The sequence below is a fragment of the Caloenas nicobarica genome, chromosome 2, assembly GCF_036013445.1.
Source record: "Caloenas nicobarica isolate bCalNic1 chromosome 2, bCalNic1.hap1, whole genome shotgun sequence".
Lineage (NCBI taxonomy): Eukaryota > Metazoa > Chordata > Aves > Columbiformes > Columbidae > Caloenas > Caloenas nicobarica.
Window position 1 is genome coordinate 10727257 of NC_088246.1, and position 13781 is coordinate 10741037.

General features: G+C 35.7%; 1 protein-coding gene across 1 annotated transcript in view; it reads right to left on the reverse strand.

The window, feature by feature from the left end:
- PTPRN2 (protein tyrosine phosphatase receptor type N2) overlaps positions 1-13781 on the reverse strand; it is a 652409-nt gene that overhangs the window by 353937 nt on the left and 284691 nt on the right. The window contains 1 exon segment of the mRNA XM_065628527.1: positions 8870-8949. Within this exon segment, the coding sequence (XP_065484599.1) occupies positions 8870-8949 (80 nt within the window).

Sequence of the window (13781 nt, forward strand, 5' to 3'; positions counted from 1 at the left end):
TGCCTAACCTTGGACACCTGCAATCGGGTTAGATGAATTCTACCCTCACTGTTACAATACATTTAGTTATATTACCAGAGAGCTCTTTAAAAAAGTCAGCTTTAAAATCACTATTAACCTTTAAACCATGATATAAATTAATTTAAGAGACAACTAATTTTTACCTGTCTTCATAGACCTTCCTATAGATTTCAGAAAAAGCAGCTAACAGAAACACATGAGTAGCTGCAAATCAATCTTTGCAGATATGTATCTTTCTAAGTGTCAATTATGGTCTTTCCATTGAACCTTTGATACAACTGACTGGTTCAGGTACCAACTACTGTCTTCTGAAATAATATATATACTACACCAATGGTGTGCTTGTCTTTATTTTAGCTTAATAGCAACCTGGTGGTTTTCTGTGAAAGGGTGTTTAAAAATACGCATCAGAATGTAATCACATGAACCACCATTGCTTTAATTGAAGAAACCTGGCTACATAATCTTACTCAGCTCTTGTTTTCCTCCCCAATTCTATAAAGTGACAAATTAGCTTTAGAGTTCCCATTAGTTAAGAGGCTTGATTTAGGAATTTCTCTGCTGGAATAGATTGCACTTTACAGAGTGGACAAAAAGAAGTTCTGAAGTTTTCTGTTACAACATAAAGTGGCTTCAAGGCAAGAAGATTTCTTTCTAAAATTAGATAACTCACAGTTATTTTAGAGGAGAGAGGTGTATGTTAAAAAAAAAAACAACAAACCAAAACATCCTTACTAATCACAGCAATGAATATCAGAATTAGAAGGGAATAACTGGAGAAGCATCATAACCAAAGACGTTTGCTATTCTTCAGGATTTAGGCACGTTTACCAAATGGCAGCAACCCCTACAACTGCTAAAACTCACTTGGTTTTTCAACAGAAGAACAAGATGGGAAAGAAATGCCATGTCCAAAATTCATTAATCATTCTATCAGACATTTGGTAGTGCAGGAGACAGTCCAGACTCTGAATAATACTTCAAAAATATAATGACATCCTTTATTCAGCAATGGTAGCATTTGAGGAAAATACTTCAGATAGATTTGACAATACGGTAGGTGAAAGGGAATTGATCAACTACAGAAGGGTCAAGAGGTGAAAAAGGACAACGTGAACTAAGGAGGCCTGAGTAGAAGAAATCAAGATTTGTACCAAGAGAGCTATCAACAGAAAAAGAGCTGTCAAACTTTTATATTTCACATTAGAGACAAAAGAACTGTAATCCTCCTTAAACCAGGGCAACAGCAAGTGAAATCAGATGGACCTCGCAGCCTCCTGGCTACGTTGCTCAAAATTTCTAACGCAGAAGCTGTCAGTTCACTTCAAAGATGAACTTCAAATTATTCATAAATGCTCTCTTTGTTACCATCTCAGAGAGGAAGACACCGAATTGCGTGGTCTACAAAAATCTAGACAGAGAGAAGGAATTCAGCTGTAGACTTTCTTCTTGTTCTGTTCACTTCATCACAGCTGAATTAGGGATCTGACAATGACTGGCCAATGAGTACTTTCAAAAAAACTGTTACTGCTTGCGGTTGTAGGGTAGAAATAGGACACCAAGACAGTATGCCAGCACACGTTTGTGACTGAAGCCACAGAGTTCATCTTTCTGAGACCTCTCACAAGACATGCAAAGCTTATGCCAAAAATCAACAAGTCAACCAAGGCTGGTTATAGCCATTTAGTAAGAACAAGGACTTCTTAGAAAAAACAAAATCTTTTTAACCAGAAAAGGAAGTTTCCTGCTTCTGATGATATAGAACTCATCTGCACTGACAGTTGCCACAAAAAAGAAGATGGGTTTTGCTGGAACCAAAACAACACAATGGTCATTGCCAAGTTTCATTATATCAGCAAAAGAAGCAGTACAAGGAATAATAAATTCCCAAGTTACACGTAGTTTAGCGAAATATATTACACAAAGAACATTTAACAATTAACCAACCATGTTCTAAAAAGAAACAAAGGCCAGACGGAGCTTAACCACAAGTGGAAATGACCAGAGAGAGAAAATCACAGCATTTCACACTCACTACATTAAATGATGTTTCACAGGTTTTGTTCAAATTCCCCCATGGAATCAAAATGCTTATAAGACGTGAATCAGTAATAACAATTATTCTAAATATACTTTTAACTAAATACATGGATAGCTAAATAAAACTTCACGTAATCTTATTCTCGCAGTTTGCTGATTTATTCCTCATCATTCTGCTGTTCCTTCTCTTAGTGTCCCTCCTTTACATTTATACATTCTTCACATATACACATCACATATAGCTTTATTATATGAAAATACAGAGTTATATTATATGAAGATAAATCTGAAGACAGTTCTCTCTCTTTTGCTCTCCTGAGAACCTCCTAGAAAACTTTCCTTCCTAACAATGGATAATAATATACAGTTACCATGTTTCTCTCAACAATGCTGGTATAGTCAATACTTACTGCCTAGAGAGCACAGTGAGCCCCTGCAGTATTTCTAGAACAGCCAATTTAACTTGTGTACCAGATCCTCATCAATCGATTCTCTAACCTTGAGAAAATTATCTTCCCTCTGTGCCTTGTTTTGCCAAATTTCAGACCATGAAATTAAGAGGTATGCAAGCATTTATTCCATAAATGTGCTTTTTATTATATTTATTTCTATTATGCAGCAAAGTGGAAAGATAACTCCATTTGACCAATAAAAAGAGGACTACATTTCATTACTAGAATGAATAGAAGTCATATAAATCATTTGCAATGTTTTAGACTTACATTTGATCTGCCAGAATTTGAAATGTATACTTCAATTATACTGAAGGCTAACACAAACAATTGCTGCAAACAGCTAAAAAAATGCATCGAAGCTTTATAGCTTTAACCAACCATTTGCACTTTCATAGTTAAGTGACTTAAAATGTATTTATAATGGATATTTGTAGCACTGAATTTATAAGGAAGTCAAAATATGCTAGAGGCTCTGCCCTTTTTAACAGCGCCCAGATTGTATGTGTGACAAAACTGCGATTTTGCTGAATGTGCTTAAGAAACGGGAGAAATAAACAGATTTCTACGGTGACTGTGTAAGGCAGGTTCCTCACCACTACATTCAAGCTGAAGAAGAACCTGGAATCATTTTTTTTGTTTAACTCAGGTGGGTTGTTTTACTGTCTGGAATCTCTGAATTTTAAATTTCTTGTTCATCAGAAAAATCTGTATTTCAATCCTGCTAACTATCCAAGGTCATTAAAGGTTTGTAGGGTGTCATGGGAACCAAGAGCCTTTGCAATTAGACCTGTGATTCAGATACTTAAGCCTATGTACTTAGAAGAGTAAGTTTTGATGCCTATAAACACAGCTCAGACTTGTCAAGCAACAGAAACGTGTCAGAGGAAGAATATGGCATAAATACCTTCTTCATCAACTGAATCCGGGGTCACTAATATGACCAGCCATTTAGCCATCCTAATCCAGATTAAAACTGTGACATCTTGGGCCACTCCAAACCAATAAGACACCATCAGCTTAAATAATCAGACGGGATAAGTTAACTCTCAGGGTTTTGAAGCATCCTTTACATCTCAGAAGGACTGTTTAGTGCTAAAAGGTAGGGATCATGTTTTGTCTGTTTAGAGCTGCAATTTTAGCAAAAAACATTCAGTTTCGATGTCAAAGAGTTCCATTGCAATATTTGTTGCCATGGATATTTCATCACAGCTGGGACATGACCAAAATTGTTAGGTGTCAAATCTCAAAATCTGTAAGTTTACAAATTTAATCATTTGCAGTTGTTTAAAACTGCTAAAGAATTCCATATATATTTTTTTAACTATTCCATCTTTACCCAAATTAGCTTTTTCGTTAGATTTTAATGATAATACAGTATTTTTACATTTGTGGGGGTTTTTTTCAGTGGAATTATTTTTTTGCAGAATTAGAAAGCTGGCAGAGAAATAACTTTTAGACAACAAGGTGATATGATTCAACACTTCGCTCCCTAAGTTATGATTAACAGTCCCCATCAAACCATGCACTTTGTGAAAATGTAGGCCTCACCAGCAAAGCAACAGCAAAATTCAAAAAAACCGCAACAAACAAAACCAACCAACCAAAAAAAACCAAAACAAATCAATAGTTTAGTTAAAAGTTAAAGTAATTTAGGAAAAAAAAAAGAAATATATTCTTGATATTCTAATGCATCTTCAAAACTGATAATCTGATAATTTAAAAAATGAAGTCAAGATTTCTGACTCTCCACAATGGTGTATATCACAATACATCTTATACACAAGAACCTGCATACAAGACCTATTATTTCCTTACTATCTGGTTATGCATTGCCTTTTGCTGTGTTATCTGTCCCCTATCACTTATATGCCTACATTATGCATACATCCCTTTGCTTTTCAGTCTCCAGTTTTTATATTGTCTAAAGTGTTGCACACTAACAGAATACCAGAAAAATGTAACCATGATTCTAACTAGTGAAAGGCTGCAGCTACACATAAGCAAATGCTTTAATTTCATTTAAGCAATGGTGAGTGTCTGTGCACAAGGACTTTTCTCTCCTACATCTCTTTTTCATGTGTGCAGTATATATATGATCATTACAGCCATCTGATGCTAAAATCCTATGCCCAGAAACTTCAGCAGATTCCTCTTTTTTAATTATCACTGTTAGTATACACGGCCTGCATAAACGATGGGATTCCGGGGTACTTATAAAGCTGTACAAAATCAAACTCATTGCTCATTACTATATTGACTATATTGCAATTTTATATAAACAGAGTTATCTTACAGATAATTGTTCACTGATAGATTTCTCCTAACCTTTAAACTGAAGAGAAATGAAATCCACATTCATTTGTCTAAATGATGTCATGTGCCAAGTGTAATTACTTCTAGAGCAGGTCATCTATGTCTAGAGAAAGTTTATTTCTTCAAAACGTTGAGATGAAATTACACTGCACCACAGAGCCTGACTTATTAAACAGCAATAGGCCAGAGGACAGCTACTTGATGCAAGATATGTTCTATATTATGAATGTCAAAGTATGCGACGCTGGCAAAACACGGGCTGCCCTTCTGCTCAGTAGTCAAAGAACAAATAAAGGTATTGTTAATGTGAGAAAGCAAGCTATTCACAACTTTAAATTACTCTGTTGTCAGCTTTCCCATATAATTATGTAGCCCTAGAAACTGGGAAAAAAAAAAAAATCAAAACATTTACACAGAGTTGGAACTGTGGATTACTGGGAAAAAAAGTTTTATCAGCAAGACCCTGGTTGAGGATTTTAGAGAGCTTTATATTTCCTCAAGCCGGATCTTGTGTACACCAAGAAGAATGAATCTCGAAATCCCAGAAAACATAGGAAACCATTTTTATTATCACATGTCTATACCTCTATTTTTACTACATATTCTAAGTCATTCATCTATTTGCAAAATTGCTAAAGAATCCCACGCCTTTTCTAAGCTGCACATTTGCCAAATTCCACATAGGAAGATGGAAAACTTTAAATGTAGTTCCCTATCTTTAAACCTAAATAATGCAAGGAAAATATGCAATTTATCCATTTTGGTTAAAAAAAAATCTATACTGCATGAGTAATAAGATCAAACTGCTGCATAGAACTTGTTTCTGTGGCATTAGTGAGACATGCATGTACATAACATCTACACAAATAAATTCCTTTTTGCAAATCCGGATAATTTACATTCCCACAAGTACTATTGCATCTGATTACCTGCATTGCTAAACTATTTTTGTTTCTAGGGACATGATGGACAGTGAAATTCTTCTGTCAGTTTGGTCTATTCGTTTTCTGTAAACGAGATCTGTTTCCAGAGTTCCTGGAAGCATGTCAAGTTACCTAATAGCAATACACCATGGAGTAATGCATTTACCTGTGCCTACCCTGGAAGTACGCATTGATTTATTCTGCTTTGGTTTTCTTGGGTAAACTAAGGTTTTTGAATGCTTTTCTTCAACATATCGCTGACTTTTAAAATTTCTAATAACAACTAAATCCTGACAAAATTCTTTAAGTATATACTGCTGTTGATCTTTTAACTGAATTTATTTTTGGCTTTAGAGATCTGCAAGTAGGAAGTTTACTGAAAATAAATGAACTGATCAATGACTACCTTGCCAAGCTACTACAACCTTATTTATGGGTTAGAAAGAAAAATTACATACCTTTTAAATTCAAAATGTTTGATGGATGGATAGAATTGTGAGTGTGTTTTGTTGTGATGGGTTGGTTTTTTTTTGGGGGGGAGGGGTTGGGTTTTGGTTTTGTTGTGGTTTTGTTGGTTGGTTGGTTTTTCTTTGGGTTTGGTTTGGGGTTTTGGGGGGTTTTGTTTGTTTGTTTTGTGAAAGGCAAACACAAAGTTTAGTTATAACAATACTGTGGCCATGGCGAGGTACCAAGAGGAGCTGATGAAGGACTCCTACAAACATCTTTCTGCAGCCATCAAAACACGAAAATTTTTATGTACTAAACACACAGAAGTTAGGAAATGCCTGGATACAAATATATAGAGTAGATAAAATTACAGTATAAAAGATTAAATTGCTGAATCTGTAGAACTTTCTCTGAGGTAACATTTTTTGTCCCCACAACCTCCCTACTTAGCCAGCAATATTTGAGTTAAGAAAGTTGAAAACAACTACTTTTATGCCAGGGGTAAGAGGAAAGCTAATGTTAATTCTTGAGTTTTGCTGAAATAAGTCAGTCACAGTATTTATACTTGCTAGGAACAGGCCAAGGCACATCAGGAACCTCCAGAAGGTTTCTATGGAGTTACAAAATTTCAGTGGATGTCTATTCCATGAACTTGTTTACATGTACATTTTTGAACGCAAGTTGATTTCGTTATCCACAAAAGCCAAAGCTACAAACTGCATTCTGATTTATTTTGAACCCATTTTCTACCAGTTTCATCTATTCTTGCATTGTAAGAGCCACTGCACAATCCCACTCATATTCGCTGTGTCACTCTGGACTTGACAGATGTTTGTCATTCCGTACTTATCTTTTTTTTTCCAAAATAAAGATTCCTGCCTTATTGGATGATATTCTACACTTACAGTCATGCATTCTGCCTTTCTCCAAATCTTTGCATTTCAACCAGAGCTTCCAAACTTTCTGAGGTATGAGAAGCAGAACTGTATGTTGTATTTAAATACAGGCAAGCCATAGATTTATGCAAGGACAAATGCTATTGCGTTGTTTTCTATTCCTTTCCTCATAATTCTTAAAAACAGTTTCCTTGTTCAACTGGTATTCATTCAGTTACCTATTACTACACTAAGTTCTTACTCCAAAGCAGTAATGGTCTAATTAGATCTATAACTTCATATGTAAAGAAATTATTTTCTCCATATGCATTTTTTACACTAATTTACAATTAATTTCATCTGCCATATTGAGTCCCGTCATTCAGTCTGTACATTTCTAAGATCAACTTTCACTTTTGATATTGTGAATATTTAGTATTATTAGTAGGCTTCCTCATCACACTGTTCATCCTCTTTTCCAGATCATTTATAAGTATGTTGAATGTCACTGTCCCAGAAGAGATTCTTGTACTTTTCTGCTATCTTTAGCCTTTTAGAAATCTAATAATTTATTCTTAAGCTCTGTTTATTGCCTCTTGACCAATTACTGATCCACCATTTTCATGTTCTATTTTCCACATTCTTAGAAACAACTAGTTTCCTTAGAAAATTCTAGTGAAAGACTTTGTCAAAATTCTTTGCCAACCCAGACAGGCTTTACCAGTTACATCATGTTTCTTGATCCCTTCAGAGAGGTTCAACAGATTTGTAAGAAAAGGCATTGCTGTAAAAAAGCCATATTGATTTTTCCCATGTAAATGACACACATTCAGGTGTCACATAATTCAATAATTACTTGATTGCAATTTCCTAATTTTGACAGTATGCATCTACAGCCTTTTGGCATGTTAAACCCTTTTAAGAAAAACGGTACCCCATTTCCTGCTCTCTAAACAGTAGTTAACAAGACCGGTCTCCAACGGGTCCTGCAAAGGAAAGTTCTGGCATGGGAACTACCCCAGTTCTTCCTGTAACTAAATTCATCTGTGGTGAAGCAAAAGGAAGTTAATGAACAGTTTGGGGGGTTTTTAAATGGAATTCTTTTATTTCTGTTTTCAAGCAACATTGCAACTTGTTTACTTATCATTTTCAAAACCTATGAATTGGGTAATTTGGAAGCAAATCACTTACCAATTCAGTTACTTTGCAGAAATTATTTCTTGTAGCTAGTAACTCCATAATATAGTTAGTAGCCGAATTGACAAGAAGCCAACAGGAGTCCTTGGAACAGTGGTACTTATTCAGAAATAGCTTAGCTCCAGAAATACAACTTTTACTCTCAAGATTAACTCATCAAGGAAACTGCCTAAACAGCACACCAACAAAGTTATAGTTCTACTATCTTTTAATGCAGAAATTAAGACTAAGCTGTAGTAGTTCTTTTGTTCCCTGAAAAGAATTGTAAAAGCAAAGGTGTTAAATCCTCATTTACAAATAACCAATCTGTTTTTATGAATTCATGACAAGACTGAAGAGTTTTTCGCCATGCTAGGCCTTGACTATAAGTCTCGATTTAATCCATTTCCTCAACAAACAAGAAAGTCTCAGGTAGTTTTAATTGACTCAGATGTTACTCTTCAATTTCCCATATGTGTCACTCACCTCTACGGTCTCCATCTTTAAATGCCAATCTTCCTGGTAGAATGGCATGTCTCTGTGCAATTTCTAGGGCCACTGCCCGCTAAGCGGACGTGTGGGAGGTCACGGTTTAGGAATGGAGAACAAGGGCTCTTACCTGCTGCTTTGGCAACATCTGCAGTTGAAATGTTTTGGAGGTTTGAGTGCACTCTGAAGGTCACAGCTGGTCCCAGCACGCTGGAAGAGATTATTAAAAAAAACCATAAGATTCTTAATCAAGAGACATGGCATAATATTCGTTATCAAAATAGGTTTTTAAGGAGAAACTATTAAGACACCATTTAGCCCTCTTCCTCTTGCTTCATTAGCTACATTTGCATACATTTTTATACCTCTTGTGGTTTCTTGTGTGTATCTTGTGCCTGTCTGAAAGAATTTCAATGACATTAACTAAACTTCAAAACACTCCTGTAAATACTATTCTTATTATGAAAATGGCAAACTGGAGGCACCGAAATTGTTATTCACCAAAGTACAGCATAAACCATCACTGGAATTCAGCATCCAAAGAAGATCACATGAAGTTTCAAATTTTATGTGCCTAACATCAATACAAGTCTAGTCCTGTTGTCACAACTGTAAGTCAGAGGGACAATGAAGAGACTCAGAATATTTATCTTGATCATATTCTGCAAGAACATGTGTGGGGAAAAGATTTTGGACATATCTGATCCAATGGCTGATTTTGACCAAAAAGATACCATGAAGTATTTATCTATTAACAACAGATGTAATCACCTCTTTGAATAACTTATGAAGGGAAATGATTGACTCCGTGGTGACCTTTTTGGATGTACTTTGATGGTCCTTTCTGGCATTAAAATATATGAGACATTTACAGGGGAATGTACTGATTAGGCAGATGAAGAATGGCAAAGTATTCAAGATTTCACAAAAAGCTTTCATTGTGTATTTTTAAAGAAAAATAAATCCATATATGTAATGTTGCATTCATTCTTCACCCATCCCAATAATATCCAACTTACATGTATATCTGATGAAAGGAATAAATAAATTTCAGTTCTGATATCCTTAAAACTATAATGAAGTACGTATGTATTGAAAACATAAGAAAAATACACACATGGATATATAGTAAATGTATTTTTGAGGAAAATTTCCAGTTAACAAGAGACTGTAGAAAATATAATATGATAATTTACAAAGGAAAAGAATGCAAGGGCTCAACAAAGACAAACATTGGCATTATTGTAAAAGTTTACATACATACTATATATTACACGAGTTCCTAAGGTTTTATTATTCATATAAACAGTGAAAAAAATTACATTTATACTATGAATAACAACCCTGCTTAAATGGTGAAGTACCTTGGCTGGGACCACACATGTAACACGATTTTACCGCCTATAGCTGTGACTTATGAGAGAATGATGTCTGAAAAATTGCCGCATAAAAGAAATAACCTGAAAATATTTTTGTTCCAGGGGTCGAAGTATTAAATTATTTTTTTACTAACATCTTGATATTTTGCATTCATACAATGGACAGCGCTTAAGGAAGTGTGCTTAATTGCATCACATATATCCTAGACAGAAATACCTTTAAACTTCTTCCATTTCAGGAAGAAAAATTCTTGTTAACCATAGGACTTTGTTTCGAGATGACAATGAGAAACACACTAAGAAGCACCCTTTGGTCTTTTTCTAGCAAAGCATGCACTGTGAACATCTTATACCGGAGTTAATAGGAACTTTCATTGATCAATCATTTTTTTCTAAATACTCTTAGGGAGGGACAAGAAAAAGAAAGCAGAGAGATTTTATTGGTAAAGGGCACTCCAGATCCCTAATCATTAATGATCAAGAAATGTATTTTAATAATGCTAGGCAATTATAAAACATTTATTAGCATCATTTAAATAATACTGTAGGTTATAATACTCAACAATTGAAAAGTATATTCTATTCGAGATAACTGCTTTACAAAAAATTCAGGTCATTCCCCAATTCTGTCACTAACACTGAGATATTGAACTTTAAAAGGCAGCTGGGAGTTTCATGATATCGTACACTGAAGCTTTCTGCATTGCCAGCCTAAGAGAAATGATGATTCCTCTTTGGCTGCCCATACATTGACAGTGAAATTAGCATTCTTCTTTAAATAAAAGCAGACACCAACCCAGTACACAGCTGTCTCGTGACAAAGGTAGGGTGAAAAAAATATTTAGATATTCCCCTCAAATCTACACTGCATATTCCATTATAGCTGTGAACCTGGAACCAACATAAACTTTCAAGCACAGTGTAGTTACACTTCGGCTTTCTCAGCAAAGACAAAAAGTTTCCTGCCCTCCTTCCCTTGCATGTGTTTTTTGCTTCTATCTCTAGCCCAGAGCTCACTCCCCCCGCCTCAGGTGTCCTCCTACCCCGCTCACTGCAGTTGTGCACTTAATGGCATCATTCAAATTGTACAGATTAAAGTGGGATCATTTCGGTGACCCAGCCCAGGCAGTGAGAGGGGTGAAGCCTGGAAGGGACCATCGCACTATTCTCCCGGATAATCCAGGAACACGACAGGATCTGAGTCATGTCCACGAACACGTTGTCACAAGCACTATTATTTCTCCTTACAGCTGAAGAGAAAACATAGGGAGATAAAGAGGAAAAAACAGGGTGGGGAAAAAAATTCCTTATGGAAGTTGGGTAATATCAGGTTAACACCATTCTTTTTCAAGAAATAAGGAATCTCAGAATCGTCTAAAATACCCATTCATATATTGCTACGTGGGATATTGTTTTTCTCTATGGTAGCAATTGAATGCTTGAACGTAAGGAATCACCTGAGCACCACATAAGCACAGCTTCACTAGGAATATTTACAAAATACAGAAAATAAAGCAGCTCTTGTCACAACTTTTTGCATATTGGTATTCTGCTGTTTATTTAAAAGCAAACAAAAGACCTTGAGATTACTTGGTCTAAATTGCATTTGTGCTCAATGTTTTGGGAACTGACTGCTTCAGGAGCTCATAAAATGAGATTTTTCTCATGGGGGGCTTCTGGCAAAAGCACTCAATAAATAAACATTTCAATAACAATAGATGCCCTTTGGGGAATTCCTCGCTGTTCGTTATGTGTTGGACGAGAACATTTAAACAAAACCAGTAATTATTTGACTGCAAAATATTTTTTAAAATACTTTTTAACAAGAGGGCAACCAGCCTGAGAAAAGGTTGTAAGATGGATAAAATGCACCCCTGATACTTCCTAACCAGAAACTTTAAATTAGATAGATGAGACGGCTTCTTCGTGCGGCTGTCAAACCCTCTGAAGCCTAGCTAATATTAATGGCAATTGTCTTTACATCACTCGCAATACGGAGGCTCACTGAAGTGCACAGGATTGTTTATGACCTGACGAATTGCAAACAAACCATTCCCACAGAGGAGGGAGGGAAGGAAGGAGGGAGGGAGGGAGGATGCTGGCGGGTAGCGGGGGCATCCCTCCTGCCTGGCAGCTCCATCTCGCCAGCGCTCAGCCAGCTGTGCAGGGAAAAGCAATCAGAAACGGAAAACACAACGTCCAGGCTGAAACGTAACCTACGCCTAAGACATGCATCTGCTGCAATCGAGATCTAAAATTTTAGATAGTAACACTTTTAATCTAGAAAAGTAATATTTTATACCAGATTTTTTTGTTTATTTTTCCCTCCAAGCTGTATGCGACTACAATTACACCTGTGTAAATTTGTAGTTGACTCTTCTGACATAAATGAACTTACACTCACCTAAACAAGAGAAGATTGTGAGTTTTAGAAGGCATCCGGACCATATTATTATAATCGCACTTATCTTTTTTTTTCCTAATACTTTGTTATGAAGTTTTTTGAATAAAGGTAAGCAGGTCTGGCTTCAAGGCTAATAAATGGTGACTTCTTCTCAAGCAAAATGTAATGTCTGTTGCAATGACCTGCTAAATTTATTATGTGAAATTTACTAATTACCCCCTCTGTTGGCTGTCACAACTTCTGGGGTTTTTTTAATTTCAATAATGTTGCCTTCAGCCATAGTAGGTTTTTTTTTAACAAAGACATTCAAAGCATATTGCAAATTGTCACCCTTATGTGCTGTTGTCTTATATTCTGTTTACTAGAGATGAAATAATTACAGTGTTTATACCAGAATGACTCGAAGGTTGATTGCTGATTTAATAATATCCCCTCCTCTTGGGTTTATATTTCTCATCTGAAGGTGGGAGGGTGCACAACATGCACAGAAATAATATTATTTGTGAAAAATAGAAGTATTTCCTTTCATTAATTGTTCTACTGACTAACAACATTCTTATTACATTTTGCCTGTCAACAAATGAATGATCTGAATACACAGAGCTGGAGCATGGTCACTATGGCAAGGTCCATATGACTTTTAAGCCTTAGGTTATAATTACATTTATGAATGACAGGATTTAAATCTCCATAAATTACCTACCGAGCTTTGCATGCCTGATCTTCTCCCTCATGTGTGTATACTTTAGTATTACAATATCATACAGAAGGTTTACTGTGAAATGCAGTCACAGTCTATCATACCCCCTAGTGGAAAAGGATTTGAGAAACAAGTGCCAACATGGTTATGTGTATTCTTGAAGATGAGACATAGAGCTGATGCCAGATGGAAATGAGTTGAGGTTGCACTCCATTTTTAAAAAATAGAAGCAAAGTGCAATTTCTCAAGATTGGAGGAAGATGAGGAGATCAGGATTGGGTATTTCCAACATTAAACATTCTCTTAATGACCCTATTTCGTAAAACAGAGCTTGCCTTAATAAAGCTTAGATTTGAAATTAGAGTCACTACTTGTCTATATGTTCATTTCAAAATCCTTTAATCTCTGGAGGTTAAGAAAAGCAATTAGTAACGCTCCAGAGGATTGCACAAAGTAAATTTTATAGCAACGAAGGTAATTGTCTCAGGAAATGTTTGGTGGGCTTGAACTAATGACTTGCAATGTGTACACATTTCTCTGCTTACTGTGTTAGGAATTT